This window comes from Acomys minous (assembly GCF_964271855.1).
Source record: "Acomys minous genome assembly, chromosome: 7".
Classification (NCBI taxonomy): domain Eukaryota; kingdom Metazoa; phylum Chordata; class Mammalia; order Rodentia; family Muridae; genus Acomys; species Acomys minous.
This window is the reverse complement of record NC_140488.1, coordinates 7,206,957-7,225,880: the sequence shown is the minus strand read 5'-3', so window position 1 is coordinate 7,225,880 and position 18,924 is coordinate 7,206,957. Positions and strand designations below refer to the sequence as shown.

Sequence of the window (18,924 nt, the reverse complement as noted above, 5' to 3'; positions counted from 1 at the left end):
TTTTTTTATAATGAACTGCATAAAAGGAAGAAAGAAGTCCATACGTGGCTTAGGTTTTCATTTAAGAATGTGCACTGTTGTAATACTTGTTGTATTACTTGAAGGCCTTTAGTCTTCCAGCTATGCTTTGAGATGTGCTGTAGTGCATCTTGTATTATACACAATCTACACACAGAGTACGCAACAAAAGCACCCTTACCATAACCGCCGTCTGATGGTACTCTTTATGGGTAGTGAAGACAGGAGCTTCATTTTTTTCAAAATTGGCCCTTACGTCTGACATTCCTTCTCAAAAAAGAAATGCGAGATGTTATATTAAGATAATGAGCAGTTGATATTAGAGTTCTCAAAGTTACGAATTAGAAAAAAAGTATTAGTTTTTGAATGGAGGTGGGATTTGTGTATACCATAGCTTATAGTGGAAGTCAGAAGAGAACTTTGGGAAGTTAGTTCTCTACTTTCACTTTTATGTGGGTTCTGAGGAGTGAACTGAGGTCATCAGGCTTACATGGCATGTGCATTTAACCACTGAGCTACCTTACCAAGGCAAAGTTATAATTAGTATCATAGAGAAGACTTAATCTGTGGAATACAATTCGGATTAAAAATGATGGCATTGAAAATTCACCCAACAACGTGCAATTTTCCATTTGGTTCTGTGAAAACTCAGGATCCACAATATGCCAGACAAGGTTAACAACTCTGCGTGGATCCATACCACCAGTCCCTAACTAAAAGCTGGAATTCTACTCTTCATTTCTGGACAAAGGCCTTACACTGGGGGGATCTTCAGGCCATTCCCAGGTCTGCTCAGTAAACACCACACCTCATCTTGTCCTCTGTTCCCCTTCACAGCCATACCACCTCTCCTCCTTGACCTGAGTCAGTAAAGACATCAGTAACACAGCCTCCCACCTCAATGTTTTATGTCAATAAGAATTAGCTCCTCTACTCACAAGAGAAAGAAATAGTCGGGGTGTACAACGTTTGTGCTGGGGGATTCTGACTCTAGGTCAAGAGTCTCACAGCATGCCCTCAGAGTGCACTCAAGTGCCTTCACTAACGAGGCAATGAGAATAGGGTGTGTAGCATTGGTGCCGTAGGATGAAGAGTGTAGCAGCTATGGCCTGGCTGATGATGACTGAAGAAGAAATGCAATGTGATGGAGTGGACACAGGGCCTAGAAAGTATTTTAGGATGTTTAGCCACAAAGAAGGCATAGAAATAGGGAAAGCCATAGAGGAATAATGTAGTCAAGAAAATAGTTGCTTCAGTGTATTCCATGAGATTGTTAACTGTGGTAAAAATAGTATTGCTCAAGAAGAGGACAGACATTTTATAAGCACCAAGTTAGACAACTAAGCTTACATAAGGTATATACTTAACTACATAACTTTAGACTAGACTAAAAACTTATATAACTGAAATGTGAAATTATGAAATCCACAGTTTACAGTTGGTGAGTTCCCCATCCCTATATCAATGATTGGTACAAGATTAGACAAAAAAATAACTCAGTATTTTGCCATTACAACGGAGCTCCGAGTCAACCTTACCTTATCACCCACTTGAAGTAAAGTGGTCTTATGTCTACTGTATCCAGGCAACTCTAGAATGCACACTGATTAGGAGATTGGCTGAGAACATAAAAGCCACTGACTATGATTGGTCCTAAGAGGCAGGGCTGTGATTGGTCAAAACACAAGTTTAAATGACTGTGGTTACTGTTAAGAGCAAGGCTGTGATTGGCCTAAAACACAAACTTCAATGACTATGATTTGTTCTCAGAGTCAGTGTTGTCATTTGTTCAAACATAATCCTTAATGAATGTGATTGGTGGTTAGTGGTGAGGCTGTGATAGGTCTAAAATGTAAGCCCCAATGACAGTGGCTGGTTCTACAAGGCATAGCAGTTGGGCTCAATGAGTCTATAGGGAGACATTCAGCAGTTGCTGCTTTCCTGATTTGATCTTTTAAACATATGTCTCTATATGTTATATTTTGATTACTTTTATTTTATTAAATGTTTCCCCTGAATGTATGTATACCATGTGTATGTCTGACACCTATAGAGATCAGAAGAATGTATTATCTCATTGAACTTGAGTTACAAATAGTTGTAAGCCACTATAATGGGTACTGCGAACCAAACTCAGGTCCTGTGCTGGGGCAAAAAATGTTCACAACCACAGAACCATTTCTCTCTCCTCCTCGAGTTATATTCTGTTGCCTCTCTGCATAGTACCACACAGAAAAGACCACTGTCCCGGGACACCAGAAAAGGTCCATAGAGCAGACAAGTCTTTAGGCTAGAAATGTTCCCAGTCTTTGGCTAAGAGCTCTAAAGCTAGCTTGTGTTACTGGCTAAGAAATGCCCCCAATTCTTATGCCTATGCAAGAGCTATAACACTAGCTGCTGCCAAAGGATGAGACAATTCAATATCTGAGCCTGCCTTGGATTACAAGTCTAACTACAAAGCAGGAGTGGACATTCTCTACTTCCTAGGATCAGACAATAACTGGAAGGCTCAGTAGGCAAAGAGTCTCAATACCAGAGGCCTGCACAAGAGCTGCCATACTGTAGGGTGTCACCTCCTGTTGCTCAGATTACTCTGGACATTTTTCATTTTGGTTTTATTTGCTTTAACATGGGAAACAGTGTAACCTAGCTGCCCCCTCAACTCACTTTAGGTCCTAAAACTACTGATCCTCCTGCCTCCAGTCCACAAGGACTAGGATTAGATGCCTCTGCCACCATGTAAGATTCTTCATGGCTTAGATGGAACACACATCATCCATATCACCATCTCAGTATTTTGTGATAAATTTGTGAAGTATTTTCCCCATTAATCTAGCTGTGGAAAATAAAAAGCCCCAAATCCTGCACAGTAATTTATGAGTAAGAATAAAATACAGAATGGGCCTTTACTTACTGGATATCAAGAATTATTATAAAGCTTCAGTACTCGAGATTGTTGACAACACTGAAGACATGTAAAATATAAGGAAACAAATGTGAAAGACACATAGCACCAATAAGATCCTTGCCAGGCCTTCCACCCGCTGCCACACTGACCTTTGCGTTCTCAGCATTATCTACAGGGCCTAGAGGCATGGGAGCTCTGTTTATGGCAAAGGAGGGGAAGGACAAGAGGAACCTCAAGAACAAGGCCTTGCTCCACCTCTTGGCAGGACCACATATTACTCTCTGATCTTCAGCAAGTGAATTGGCATCTCTGTGCCTCAGTTTGTTTATCTGCCAAATAGGAATGAGGCTAAAAGTGCCTGCTTCAAAGAGTTGCTCAGAGAGTCAGTGAAGTGATCAGTTAAAGCTGGCCTGGTATTTACCAGTGAGCTTAAGACACAGTGAGTCTGACTTGCATTCTGTACATTGGGTGCCTCCTCTTTCTTGGAACTAGGGACCATGTATCTTTCGACATCACTGGAATCTGGCACCGGGGCTTGTGGGGTGCTACTGGAGAGGTCAAACTCTGGCATATCAGGATATCCAACTGAGTTCAGTCCATTACACTGGACTCCCTTTCTCAGTGGGGCTCTCCCTTCCCCTGATCTGAGACCTACAGATCCTCTCAGGAGTATCATGTAGCCCTCAGGGAGATTACAACCCCAACCGTTTCCTGGTAAGAAACTGTTCAGCAAGCACATCCAGCCTCTAGCAAATGACCTTTATTATTACCTGGAAGTTCTTCCTCCATCCGTAGGATAATTATGAACTGTGTTTTCCTTCTTGTGAAAGGACCGCATGCTACTGCATGTTAATGAGATACTGTATCACTGCATGTAAATCAAGTGTCCTGGCACATAGTGTATCAGACACCCTCAAACCTCTCCCCACTGCCCAAGGTTTACAAATAAAAGTCAGCTGGCTGACTGGCTGGCTGGCTGGCTGGCTCTCTTGTGCTCACGCCATCCTTCTACCATGACCTTCTGAGACTCCATTTATTCTGGGGAAGAATCACTGTTGAATGCCTGGGGCTTGAGTGTTGATCAAGGCAGGCACAGTGATGGCAGAGCTGCTACATTGCTGATAGCTAGGTGCTGACAACTGCTAAAGCAACACCAGCCTGTGTCTCATCTGACCTGTCTGCCAGCCAGTTTCAAACATCTACCTGCTTCTTCTGCCATGCTTGGCACAGCAGCTAGACAAAGGGCTATAACATGTTTGGTATCATCATGGCCATGTAGAACTCCAAATTCTCCACTGCCTTCTGATATCAGAGCTAAACTGTAACACTCCATGGAAAACGCAATTTCCTCCTCCCCTGGTAAGACCAGGAAAGTCACGTAGGACATGGGCCTCACCCTAAAGCACTTTAGCATGTCCTGAGAAAACCAGAACCTTTGACCTCAAGGTCCATTCCTTTTCATTCAGGAGCAAGAGGCATCTGGACAGAGCCATTGTCTTATCCACAACAGGTGTTTGCTAAATCTTTTTAGATAAAAAGTTGGATCTGCTACCTCCCTCAGCAAACCTTGACCACCCTGTCCTCCCTTGTCCCTCAACTTCACCAGTCCTATCTCCTCCTCTTCCTGTTTTTTCTCTCCCTTATGCCTTCTTGCATTTCTGCCTATACCTATTTGCAGCCACATTAATTATTTTCCTGACATGCGTTCATCAAAATCGAACCTCTCTGTGAGTCTTCCTTTCCAAGCCTCACTTCACCTTCAAGTCCTGACCTTTACTCTACAAAAGACTCGTGTTTTCTCTGCAAATTCTTCACCCTCCACACACTAGTCACTGGTTAGATTGTAGTCTCAGTTGTGCTCCTTCAGTCCTTTCCATGGTGGCCCTCACCTCACTGCTCCAGACTGTGACTGCATTTGGAGACAAGGTCTTTAATGAGGGAACTGAGGTAGAATGTGTGGGCACTGGTGCAGTGTAACTGCGGTCCCTATTACAGGGGGCAGATAAGACACAGTCATATACAGAGTGTGATCCTGTGAGTGCACTCACTGTAGACCGCCATCTACAAGCCAGGGAGAAAGATCTCAAGAAAGAACCAACCCTGGCAACATCTGGACCTTCAACTTCCATCTTTAAAAACTGAAAAAGCAATATATTTTTCTGTTCAAATCACTGTACTTCAAGGCTTTCCTCTGATATCCCAAAGTCACATATCCTGTATTGTTCAGTGATGTCATATGTCAGGTACACTTCTAGGTCCTACAAATAGAGATGACAATGAGCCAAGCACGAGCCACTACCTCATGGACATTAGGCCAGCCTCTCTCCAGGAAGTCAAATATGCAGGAGAGTGAATGAAGACTGGCTGTATGGAGAAAAGTGGAGCAGAGTAAGGTAGCCATTGAGGGCTCTACTGAGAGGATGCGCTTTTTGCTGAAACCTGAAGGACATGAACTATCTTGTTTTGGATACACAGACTTACAGAAGTAAGCACCACCAAAGCACAGCTTCCTCTAGTATGTTTTAAGGTAGGGGTGGGAATCATGCAAGGCCTCCCAGGCCATCACAGGAGACTTTGACCATCAGTTTAAATGGCATGGAAAGAAACTGAAGGCTATGAATCAGGGAGCACCATAATCTTTTCTATCTTCAAGTAACCCGTCAGACTTATTTCCTAATGAAAATGAGATGTCACACGTAGAAGTTAGGACACTTTTGGGAGGCTGCTGGAACAATCCAGGAGAAGCGTGACACTGACTTGTATCAAACAGTGGGAAGGAAATAAAATTCTAGATGGAGTTTGATGGAAGAAATGTGAATATTAGATGACAGCATGAAATTTAATGAATACTTACAAACTGGAGTCAAGGAGGGTGCTCAGAGTATTAGTCAAAGAAACATGAATGATGGAGGTGGTTTAACTGAGATGAAGAAGACAGGGTAGAGCTGGTTACATAGAAAGGTCTAGAGTCCTGAGTCAATATCAAGGCTGGAAATGGGAATGGGCAATTATCATTTAATTACTACTAAGCCACAGGACAGGCTCTTGGCAAGATTCTGTATGTGGTACAAGAGAAGCACCTTCAGAACTAGGCCCTGAACAATCCTACATTTTAAGTCAGAATAGAGGACAAGGAGGAAATGCAAAAGGTGAAAAAGGAGGATGGGCTGGCAAGAAGTGAAACCACCAGGCTATGGGGGAAACCAACAAATGGCAGCATGAAGAGTGGGGAAAGGGGGGGGGGCAACTGTAATCCCAATCCCTCCCTTGAGAGATTTATACAGGTGGTTGAGTTTAAGAATACCCTGGGCTTGGTAGGAGTGCCAACCCAGGCAGATATTCAGCAGGGATGAGTATAGTCTAGTGATATGAGGGGAGAAAACTTGCAGTAGTCTCCTGGGAGACAGAAGGGTGGATGCTCTCTGGAACTTTGGCGTGATTGCAGGGCTGCATCAAGAACCCATCTGAGGATTAATGGCCCTTACTTTAATAAGAGAGTATTTACTCAGGGTGTCTGTGTGGGTTTCTGCAGCCACATTCAATTGCACTGGTGCAGGCTCAGAGTTGTGGTGTTTCCACATGAATATAAGGAAATGACACAGGACTGCCAAAAAAAAAGTATGTGGATTCAAGGAAAATATTCACACAACTAATTGTCGACTCCTGGCTGCAGAAGGAAGGCTAGAAGGAAGGAAGGAGGGAAGGAAGGAAGGAGGGAAGGAAGGAAGGAAGAAAGGAAGGAAGGAAGGAGGGAAGGAAGGAAGGAAGGACCAAGCCATAATTTGGTAAGAGCCAGGATTTGGTGAACCAGACCCAGAATCTGTACCTGGCTGTTGGGGAGCTGAATGCAAAATAGGAAGAACAGAGAAGAAAGCAGCTGTGGTAGTGAGGAGAGAAGTATGCTGCCAAGTAGGACCACAAAGCATGTGTCAACACAAAATCACCAAGAATGTGTACATCCCATGCCTTGGATTCACTGCGAAGCTGAGAGATGCCACGACCATGACTGTCCCCTTACCCCACAGCCTCACTGCTCCCTTAGGCTCCCTTGCCCTGTCCATCACCCCAACACTGAGCTCCTCCCTCAGCTGCACTTCTCATCCCTTCCTCACCCATGTCCTTGAGCCTTTTCTCCTTTTTAAAATAAATAAATAAATCGCAGCACTCCTGTACTCCACTTGATTTATAAGTTGAACTTTCTGAGAGGGGTGCCTACATAGAAGGGGTTAAAAGGTCCAGGTTGCTTAGCCCTCATTTGGTAACTAAAAATACCAAATACTACACAATCAAAAACCATTGGAAAACCAACACAGTTGAGTGAAAAAGTCCACCCTTGAAAACTTTGTTCCAGATACACAAGTCATTTCAGGCTATGTGATAAGGTTTATTTTAAACAAAATTGATTTGCATTTCTCTGATGACTAATGAGGCTGAGCATTTCTTTAAGTGTTTCTCAGCCATTTGACATTCCTCTGTTGAGAATTCTCTGTTTAGTTCTGAACCTCATTTCTCAATTGGCTTATTTGGTTTGGTGGTGTTTAATTTCTTGAGTTCTTTATATATTTTGGATATTAGACCTTTGTCAGATGAAGGATTGGTGAAGATCTTTTCCCAGTTTGTAAGCTGTCACTTTGTTCTACTGACAGTGTCTCCTGCCTTACAGAAGCTTCTCAGCCTCATGAGGTCCCATTTATTAATTGTTGACCTTAAGGCCTGGGCTGTTGGTGATCTGTTCAGGAAGTTGTCTCCTGTAGCTAGTCCCATGAAAGACTTTACTTACCAGGAAAGTGGGTCAGAGGGGAGGACATCCTATAGGGACTTTAGGTGAGAGAAGCATGGGAGAAAGGGGAAATAGAAGGATCCAGAGGGTCCTAGAAACCTACAAGAAGAACATTATGACAGGTGGATCTGGATCCTGGGGTCCTGTTCAAACTATAGCACCAGCCAAGGACAAAACATGCAGTAAACTTCCAACCCTACCCAGACCTAGCCAATGGACAGGACATTCTCCACTGTTGAGTGGAGAGGGAGGTCTGACTTTCAAACAAACTCTGGTGCCCCATTTTTGACCACATCCCCTGCATGGGGAGGCCTGGTGGCACTCAGAGGAAGGATAGAAGGCTACCAAGAAGAGACTTGATACCCTATGAGCATATACAGGGGGAGGAGGTCCCCCTCAGTCACAGATATAGGGGAGGGGAGTAGGGGGGAAGCAGGAGGGAGGGAGGAATGGGAGGATACAAGAGATGGGCTACCAATTTAGATGTAATACGAATAAAGTAATAAAATATTTTAAAAAATAAAAAATAAAAATAAACAAAACTGAGTCTATGTTTGGACTACAGTCTCATTCCTATGACATTTGATTATATACATGTATATTCCAAACACCAAAATCTGTATCTCTTCTTGCCTCAGGCATATGAAAGAAAGTAGACTGTTTGACACTCTCCACTGCTTCTGGCATCCACTGGGGACATTGAGTGTTAGGCCCCAAGAGTAAGGGGAGAAAAGTGTATTTGGACACAGGGAAGGTTCTTCGCTGTTGCTAAGATCCACGTGGCTCCTTCTGTAAATGTCACAGCTACTGGATAGAAGCTCAAGACAGGGTACTGAACTGGATGTCTTTGGAGTAAAATATGTATTAGAAGAGTTAGTAACACTCTGGAGAGACAGCAAGGATGAGGGTGCTCAAGCCCCTCTGTGGATTTGGAGTCCCTTTTTATACATTTTATACATTTCAGAGGAAGGGAAGTAGCCCCATGCCGGGCAACTTATGAGCAGTCCATGCTACACACTATGATCAGGCTGTCTGTAATTCCTAGGTGGCAGGGATGAATGTGTGACCTTTAGGGTGTTGGGGAAAGGGGAGGAGAGAACCATTTAGTTAATGTGTTTCCATCATACCTGTGTTTGCAACACTAACTACTGATAACTTGGAGTGTGCTGATCTTGGGCCTGTATGGAAAGTCAACTATCATGGCAGCTTTAAAAAAAATAAAGTATCACTTCAGAAAGATCTTTGAAGGAGAGTCTTGCATTAAAAGATCCATGATGGGTAGAGTCCTCATCCCCAGTGAGTGATCTCGCAGCTCTTCTGTCGCTGGTCCATACCTGCCACACCAGAGCGTGATGGTGTGTATGGATCAGAAGGACTTCTACGTGGGCGATGAGGCCCAGAGCAAGAGAGGCATCCTGACCCTGAACCCCAATGAACACGACATCGTCACCAACCGGGACAATATGGAGAAAATCTGGCACCACACCTTCTATAACAGGCTGTGTGAGGCCCCCGATGAGCACCCTATGCTACTTTCCGAGGCCCCCCTGAACCCCAAGGCTAACCGTGAAAAGATGACTGAGATCATGTTTGAGACCTTTAACACCCCAGCCATGTACGCAGCCATCCAGGCTGTGCTGTCCCTGTATGCATCTGGTCGTACCACTGGCATTGTAATGGGCTCTGGAGACTGGGTCCCCCACACTGTGCCCATCTATGAGGGCCACACTCTTCCTCATGCCATCCTGCATCTGGACCTGACTGGCCGGGACCTGACCTCGTGAAGATCCTGACCAAGTGTGGCTACAGCTTCACAAGGAGAGCTGAAAGGGAAATCGTGCATGACATCAAAGAGAAGCTGTGGTATGTTGCCCTGGACTTCTAACAAGAGATGGCCACTGCTGCATCCTCTTCCTCCCTGGAGAAGAGCTATGAGCTTCCTGATGGCCAGGTCATCACAACTGGCAATGAGCAGTTCCGCTGCCCTGAGGCTCTTCTCCAGCCTTCCTTTCTGAGTATGGAATCCTGTGGTATCCATGAAACTACATCCAATTCCATCATGAAGTGTGACCTTGATATCTGCGAAGACCTCTGTGCCAACACAGTGCTGTCGGGTGGCACCACCATGTACCCAAGCATTGCTGACCAGATGCAGAAGGAGATCACTGCTCTGGCTCTTCGCACCATGAAGATCAAGGTCATTGCTCCTCATGAGCACAAGTACTCAGTATGGATCGGTGGCTCCATCTTAGCCTCACTGTCCACCTTCCAGCAGATGTGGATCAGCAAGCAGGAGTACAATGAGTCCAGGTCCTCCATCGTCCACCACAAATGCTTATAGATGGACTGTTACTAAGCTGCGTTTTAACACCCATTCTTTTGACAAAACCTAACGTGCCCAGGGAGGAAAAAACAAAAAACCGTGAGACAACATTGGAATGGCTTTATTTGTTTTTGTTTTATTTTTAATTTTTTCTAAAGTTTTTTTGTTTGTTTTGGCACTTTTGACTCAGGATTTAAAAACTGGAATGGTGAAGGCAACAGCAGTCTGTTGGAGCAAGCATCCCCCAAAGTTCTACAATGTGGCTGAGGACCTTGATTGTACATTTTTTGTTTTGTTTTTTGTTTCGTTTTAGTCATTCCAAGTATCCATGGGATATGGCTACAGGAAGTCCCTCACCCTCCCAAAAGCTACCTTTAGTCCCTAGAGGAGGATGGCCAAGTCCACTCCCTGAGTTCACACTGGCGAGGTGACAGCCTTGCTTCTATATAAATTATGTACTGCAAAATTTTTTTTAAACCTTCTGCCTTAATACTACCTTACTTTTGTTTTTTAATTTTTGAATGGTCAGTCAGCCATCCGTGCTCCCCATTTGTTTTTTGGTCCCCTCAACTTGATGTATGAAGGCTTTGGTCTCCCTGAGGGTGGGCTGAGGTGTTGAGGTAGCCAGGCCTTGCCTGTACACTGACTTGAGACAATTTAATAAAAGTGCACACCTTACCAAAAAAAAAAAAAAAAGATCCATGAGGAACGTGGGAGGCCCACAGTTCTTGACCATTCATTCTATACGAGGAGAAACACTGCTGCTTCAGACTAAATAGGGCACAGAGATTATTATATGAAAAAAGGCTGTCTGAGCACCAAACACCCACATGCAGAAGGCATCCAAAGGCTGATGAAATAATATCCTGGAACTATGCAGTGCCTTATATGGGTGACAGAAGGGTGACTAGGGTGGGAGTGTGGACCCTGAGTGCGTAGCTGCTGCTGGTCAACAGAAAGGGTGAAGCCACCAGCCTCGTTCTTTCTAGGTCTTGAAAACGAACAGGATTTGGTTTCCTTGCATTTAAAATTTGTTTGCAAAAATGGTGGCTTGATTTCGTTGTACTCTCCCTTTGTGAATAAGAGTGCATATCACCAGTATTCCAGATCATCATCAAAGTTTGGGAGCCACTGAAAGTCTCTTGACGTTCAGAGCTGTGCTAGCTAGAAAGGCATCGTACCCTAAAAGGGACTATACCCAGAACCGAACCCACACTTAATTTATTTTTAAAAATATATTTTATTAATTTTTTCATATTACATCTCAATGGTTATCCCATCCCTTGTATCCTCCCATTCCTCCCTCCCTTCCATTTTTCCCTTACTCCCCTCCCCTATGACTGTGAATGAGGGGGACTTCCTCCCCCTGTATATGCTCACAGGGTATCAAGTTTCTTCTTGGTAGCCTGCTATCCTTCCTCTGAGTGCCACCAGGCCTCCCTATCCAGGGGATGTGGTCAAATATGGGGCACTAGAGTTCGTGTGAAAGTCAGACCCCACTCTCCAGTCAACTGTGAAGAATGTCCTGTCCATTGATTGATCTGGGTAGGGGTTCCAAGTTTACTGCATGTATTGTCCTTGGCTGGTGCCATAGTTTGAGCAGGACTCTTGGGCCCAGATTCACTTATCATAATCAATTAATTTTCTTGTAGGTTTCTAGGACCCTTTGGATCCTTCTATTTCCACATTCTCCCATGCTTCTCTCACCTAGGGACACAACAGGATGTCCTCCCCTCTGTCCCACTTTCCTGGTAAGTGAAGACTTTCATGGGACATGCCCCATGACTCTTTCTGCTTCTGGGTTAACTCACTCATTATGATCATTTCTAGTTCCATCCATTTGTCCACAAATTTCTGCAGTTCCTTGTTTTTAATAGCTGAGTTTAAATGATGAAATTTGAGATTTTGGAACTGATAAATTTCAGATAATAGTGATTCTTTTTAGATGCTGCTATAATAAATGGATGAAATATTTGGGAGCTATAGATGGGATGAACACAATTGTACATGAGAGAAACCTATAAGAACATGCTATAGATAGCCCAGTTACAGTCTCTCCAGAGTATCCACCTTCTTGTCTCCATAACCAATGAATATGTTACAAGTCCAGTGAAAAAATAAAGCTGCAAATGTTATTACATGCAATGATTATCAAATCATAAAATATGGACATGAGACGCTCTCTGGGTTGGTCCACTATGGTCCTTAGCATACTGCAAAGGAAAAGGATGACAAAAAGAGAAATGAGCCAGAAAAATGTCATGTGAGAGGGCTGTACCTCCCGTTGCTAGATCTGAAGATGGTGGAAGGATCAAGGAGATCACAAACCAAGGCATGCAGAAGGTTTCAAAAGCAAAAGTTGGAATGGACAACCACCTTGCTGACACCATGGTTACATCCCAAAGAGACCTATGTTGGGTACCTACTATGCAGAATTGCAATATAATTAACTTGTCCTGTTTCAAGGCACTAGGTTTATGGTTAGTTGTTACAGCAGGAATACAGAAATACACATGAGAATAGAAACATTCTACTAGCGATTCTAAGCAAGGCTTTATTCTTTTTCTTAATTGATTTTTTTTACCTTACATCCAGATCGCAGCCCCCTCCCTCCTCTGCCCTAGGTCCCACTCTCCTACCCTCTTCTGCCTTTACTGCTGCCCTTTTCGTCACCCACTTCCTACCAACCCACCCTGGCACATCAAGTTGCTTCAGGACGAAGCACATCCCCTTCCACTGAGGCCAGCTAGTGGAAAGTGATCCACAAGCAGGCAATAAAGTCCATGTCAGAGACAGCCCCTGCTCTGCATTCAAGGGGACACACATGAAGACCAAGCTGCTCATCAGTTACATATGAGTCAAGAGCCTAGGTCCAGCCCATGCATGCTCTTCGGTTGGTGATTCAGTCTCTGTAAGCCCCCATGGGCCTAGGTTAGTTGACACTCTTGGTCTTCCTACAAAGTTCTTCTCTCCTCTAGGTCCGGCTATCCATCCCTCTACTCTTCCACAGACTTTCTGAGCTCCACCTAATGTATGCCTGTGGGTTTCAAAATCTGTTTCCTTCCGCTGCTAGATGGAGTTTCTCAGAGGACAGTTACGCTAGGCTCCTGTCTGCAAGCATAGCAGAGAATCATACATGGTGTCAGAGGCTGCTTCTCTCCCAGGGGTCGATCTCACATTGGACCAGTCATTGGTTGGACATTCCCTCAATCTCTGCTCCATTTTTATTCCTGCACATCTTGTAGGCACAATAAATTTTGGATCAAAGGTTTTCTGGATTGGTTGGGGTCCCTTTCCCTCCACCGGAAGCCCTGACTGGCTAGGAGGTGGCCTCTTCAGTCTCGATGTCCCCTGATACCAGGAGTCTCAGCTAGAGTCACCCTAATATACCCCTAGGAGCCTACCCTGTCGTGACTCTTCAGCTCGTCTCAGAGATGGCCTCTGCCCACAGTTTCTTTTCTCTCTGAAAGCCCTCTGTCCTCCTGGCCCTGCTCTCCCCACATCTGATTCCTGCCCGAGCTTCCCTCAGCACCCTCTCTTCTATCCTGTACCCTCTCTTCAACCACTTCTGCTCTCCATTCTACTTCCTCTTCTGAATGAGATTCAACCATCCTCCTTTGGGCCCTCTTTCTAATTTAGCATCTTTGGGTCTGTAGATTGTAGTATGTTTATCCTTTACTATATGGCTAATATCCACTTATAAGTGAGTACATACCATGTGTGTCTTTCTGAGTCTGGGTTGCCTCACACAGGATGATCTTTTCTAGTTCCATCCATCTGACAGTTTCATAATTACCTTGTTTTTAGTTGCCTAGTAATATCGCACTGTGTAAATAAACCACAATTACTTTATCCATTCTTCAGTTGAGGGACATCAAGAATGTGTCCAGATTCTGGCTATTATGAGTAAAACTGCTATGAACACAGTTGAGCAAATGTCGTTTTGTATGGTGGAATATGTTTTGGGTATATGCCCAGGAGTGGTAAAGCTGGGTCTTGAGGTAGAGATATTTCCAATTTTCTGTGAAAGTGCCATATTGATTTGCAAAGTGGTTGTACAAATTTGCGTTCCCACCAGAAATAGAGGAGTGTTCCCCTTTCTCCACATCCTCACCAGCATGTGAGGTCACTTGAAATTTTGATGTTAGACATTCTGGTAGGTGTAAGATGAAATCTCAGAGTCATTTTGATTTGCGTTTCTTTGATAACTAAGGACATTAAGTACTTCTCTAGGTGTTTCTTGGACATTCGCTATACCTTTGTTGAGAATTCTGTTTTGCTCTATACCCCATTTTTAAAATTGTGGTGTGTGTTTTGTTGGTTTTTAATTTCTTAAGTTCTTTATATATTTTGAATTTTAGCCCCTTGCTGCATGTAGGATTGGCAAAGATCTTTTCCCAGTCTATAGGCTGCCAGTTTGTTCTGTTGACAGTGCCCTATGCATTACAGGAGCTTTTCAATTTCACAAGGTCCCCTTTATTAATTGTTGATCTTAGAGCCTGAGCTGTTGGTGTTCTGTTCAGGAAGTTGTCTCCTATGCCAATTAGCTCAAGGCTGTTCCTCACTTTCTCTTCTAATATATTTCGTGTTTCTGGTGTTATGTTGAGTTCTTTGATCCACTTTGACGTGAGTTTTGTGTAGAGCGATAAATGTGGCTCTATTTGCATTTTTCTATATACAGACATCCAGTTAGACCAGCATCATTTGTCGAAGATGCTTTCTTTTTTCCATTGTATGGCCTTGGCTTTTTTGTCAAAATCAAATGCCCATAGATGTGTGGGTTTACTTCTGGGTCTTTGATTTGATTCCATGGATCAACCAGTCTGTTTCTATGCCAGTATCATGCTGTTTTTATTACTGTTGCTCTATTGTACAGCTTGAGATCAGGCATGGAGATACCACCAGAAGTTCTTTTATTGTATAGGATTGTTTTAGCTATTCTGAGCTTTTTGTTTATCCAGTTGAAGTTGAGAATTGTACTTTCATGGTCTGTAAAGAATTGTTGGTAGTTTTATGGGAATTGAAAATAGACCTCTTGAAACTGAAAAGCTTCTGTAAGGCAAAGGACACTGTTAATAGAACAAAACAGCCGTCCAAAGATTTGGAAAAGATCTTCAAGAATCCTACATCAGATAAAGGGCTAATATCCAAAATATAGAACTAACTCAAGAAATTAAACATCAACAAAATAACCCAATTTTTAAAATGGGGTGCTGCTTAAGCAGGGAATTCTCAACAGAGATCTCAAGTAGCCTAGAAACACTTTTTAAAATGTTCAACATCCTTAGTCATCAGGGATATACAAATCAAAACGACTCTGAGAGTCTGTCTTACATTAGTCAGAATGGCTAAGAAAAAAGAACTCGAGTAAAAGTAAGCTACCTGGTCTTCAACTCCCTCAGAGACTTGAGAAGAAATAAACTTGATTATCTGAATATGCCAGGAGTGCAGGTTAGTAACTCTCCAAATGAAAATATAACAGAGACAGTTTTCTACCTGAATAGTCTCCCAAAACTCTCTATAACGTTGAGCATCTTCTTCGGCCTTCTGGCCCAATATCTCTGACAGAAACTTAGTTTTACAATGAAGCTTAGTTGTTTAGGGGTTAAGATGTATTCAGGTCTAGATAGGTGTTCTAAGTTGATAATGACAGTATGTGATGGAGACTGATTTACATTCAGAAATGTAGATGCACCAAGATAGGAAAGATGTCTTCTTCAAGGCTGTCAAATACAAATAGCTAAAACACTAAGAATGTAACATTTATATAATTCCTGATTGTGTCATGGTTCTTCTTGCTATAGATAATCTATTGTGTGTGTGTGTGTGTGTGTGTGTGTGTGTATATATATATATATATACACATATATATGTTAAAATAATTTTTTTTAAGATCCTAACGTATAGCTTATATTTTAGCCCTTTGAGGTCACATAGTGTCTTTTCTTGGGAAGTTTAACTTTGCTTTCTATCTTTGTCTTAGTGTCAGATGGTCTCCTGACCCAGGACAGGTATGTAGGAGGAAAATTTAAAACAAGCATGCTTGGGTTGGGAGACAGGGTGTCTAATCCAACTCCAGAGCCAGCTCTTTAATAGAGTAGTACAGCATGAAGCAATAGAATTTCAACCAAAATTAATGAAAAGAGATGGGGAAGAATATGCCATTCTCACCAAAGGAAAAGCCTACCAACAGGGCATTCCAATTCAGAACATCTTTGACCAATATCCAAGGGCACCAAGAGTTATTTTAAAAAATATAAAAAAATCCAAAACAAACTTGTTATTAAAGGTAAAAGCATAGAACGATGCAGATACCTCAATTGTGGGAGAATTCAGTGCCCCATTCTATCCAACGGACAGATCACTGAGGCAGAAACATAATAGAGAAACAATGAATCCAATGGACCCAATGGTTATCTACAGAACTTTTCACCCAACACGTGTGCCGCATGGAACCTTCTCGAAAATTGGCAGTATATAGTCGGACACAAAGAAAAACCGTATACAAAAATTGAAATTACTCATTCTGCTTTCCCAGATCACCATGGATTAAGATGGATCTGAACAACAGAAATATCAAAAACCTTACACAATCATGGAAAATGAGCAACTCCCTACTCAGTGACAACTGGGCCAGGGAAGAAATTAAAAAAAAAAGAAATTAAAGACTGTCTAAAATTCAATGAAAATGAAGGCGCAACATACCCAAGCTTATGGGACACAATGAAAGCAGTACTAAGAGTGTTCATAGTACTAAGCGCCTTCATACAGAAATTGGGGACATTCCATACTAGTCAATTAACAGCTTCTCTGGAAGGTTCCACAACAAAAGAGGCTAACACACCCAAGAGGAATAGATGGCTGCAAATAATCAAACTCAAGCTGAAGTCAACAAACTAGAAACCGAGAACAAGACTAAGAGTGAACAGAAGCAAGAAGCAGTTCTTTAAGAGGAAGAATGAAGGGAATCAAGGGGCAGTCCTTTCAGAAAGTCAACAAGATAGACAAAAGACACACACTTAGCCAAACTAACTAAAAGGCAGAGAGAAAATATCTAAATCAACAAAATCAGAAAGGAAAAACAAAACAGAACAACATCTCCATAACCCCTAAGGAAAAGAAGCAGTCATTAAATGTCTCCCAACCAGGGGGGGGGGAGGAAAAGCCTCAGGGCCAGATGATTTTAGCTCAGAATTCTACCAGACTTTCAAAGAAGAGCTAATACCAATACCCTTCAAAATATTGCACAAAATAGAAACAGAAGGAAGATTGCCAAACTCACTCTATGGGGCCACAGTCATTCTGGTACCTAAAACAGACAAAGACCCATCAAAGAAAAAAAAATTCAGGCCAATTTCCCTTATGAACACTGATGAAAAAAATACTCACAAACTGAATCCAAGAACTCATCAAAGATATCACTGGCCACGACCAAGTAGGCTCCGTCCCAGGAATACAGAAGTGGTTCAACATATAAAAGCCCATCAACGTAATCTGTCATATAAACCATGGAAGGAAAAACGAAACATGATCACCTCATTAGATGCTAAAAATCATGTGGCAAAATTCAACACCACTTCATGATAAAGGCCTTGGAGAGATCAGGGATAAAAGTTCTGATAAGATGGAACACTGACTACTTACTAATTACTCCCAAGCACAAGATTTTAATTTCCCTTTGGTGGTATACTGAATATAGACCTGAGGGTGCCTCTCATCATGCTAGAAACAAGTCTGCCCAATCTGTATACCAATTCTTCTGAGTGAGAAAAGAATGTCCACGCTTTTACTGGGTCTCAAAGGCATAAGCCTACCCCAGATGTCTTATAGACACAACTTTAACTTTTGTCCCTAGTCAGTATGTGCCTCAACAAGTTTTTACCTGGCTAACAGACTCCATCCAGAGCTGCTGAGAGCTGGACCTACGGGAAGTTGATATAAACCAATCTCAAAGATGGGACTACTCTCTGTCTCTTCAGCTGGATCAGCTAAACAGATGCTTTTGGTAAGTGCCCCATTACCTAGCCTTTGACTACCTTTTCAGCCTTTCTAGGCCCCAATAACAGCGCCCCTAATGTCACTAGGGAAAAAAAGTGACAGAAGAGAATGACATTGCCCATTGTCCCACTTTATAGGCTGAAATGCTGAGTCAAGGCCAACTCTCTGGCAGGAGGGACAAATGGCCACAAGGAAAAAAGATCTTAGTTCTGTTTAAACCAGTCATCCTTGCCACTGCATTTGGACTCGGCTCTTGGGTGGTCTGGTCATAGAGTCTCTCAAAACTTGGGTAGAATATTCATTGTTAATAACTCCAAATATGCCTACTTAAGATAACCAGAGCTGAACACTTAATATTCCTTCCAAAAAGGAAATAGGAAAGAGGATTGGCCCTTCCTGGGAATATCCAGTCCAAATGCAGCCCACCTAGGAAAGCACTCACAGCCCCACCCACAAGAGTTGCTTCAGCCCACACAAACAGGTTCCCTCTTCTCCACTGCATTCAGTAGTTTTGCCAACACTTTACACTTCATCCAGCCCTCATCTTGTCCATCAACTGGCCAGACAGGAGGCAGACCTGTCACTGCTCAAGTCTCCTACCTTGGCTTGCAAGCTCTGCCCACTATGCCTACATCATCAGCCTCAGCTGCACCTAAGCATCAAGCCCCGCCTTCCACTAATACCTAAGTCATCACAGCCCCATTAAAAACAACTCCAGCAAAAGCTACCACAGCAGAGACATCTTCTGTTCTCCCACCTGCACCTACAGCTCTTTAACTCAGCACTCACAGCTTCTCCCTGTGAATGTACAATGCTTCACCGCCCCCTACAGACAGGGTTCTCATCCCCTTGGGCTCAACCCCCACAACAGCTATGTATGTTGAGGTTCCATTTGTA

At 43.0% G+C, this 18,924-nt stretch overlaps 2 protein-coding genes and 1 pseudogene across 8 annotated transcripts in view; 2 read left to right on the top strand and 1 right to left on the bottom strand.

The window, feature by feature from the left end:
- The window catches only part of LOC311601305 (circadian clock protein PASD1-like), a 250,428-nt gene that overhangs the window by 121,652 nt on the left and 109,852 nt on the right, over nucleotides 1-18,924 (top strand). The gene's annotated exons all lie outside the window — the stretch shown is intronic.
- LOC311601303 (circadian clock protein PASD1-like) overlaps nucleotides 1-18,924 on the bottom strand; it is a 46,104-nt gene that overhangs the window by 17,952 nt on the left and 9,228 nt on the right. For 2 of the 6 annotated variants that reach the window (XM_084788673.1, XM_084788676.1), the window contains exon 2: nucleotides 200-285. In XM_084788673.1, coding sequence (XP_084644799.1) covers nucleotides 200-283 — 84 coding nt within the window. In that variant the 5' untranslated portion in view covers nucleotides 284-285. Of the gene's footprint in view, nucleotides 1-199; nucleotides 2,688-2,932; nucleotides 2,952-17,418; nucleotides 17,443-18,924 lie in introns of those variants that run through there. The other 4 variants (XM_084788674.1, XM_084788675.1, XM_084788677.1 and 1 more) reach the window with 4 other exon arrangements.
- Nucleotides 4,802-10,935, top strand: LOC311601943 (actin, cytoplasmic 2-like; annotated as a pseudogene). Its single transcript has 2 exons — nucleotides 4,802-4,899; nucleotides 9,019-10,935. The product of its transcript is annotated as an actin, cytoplasmic 2-like (transcript).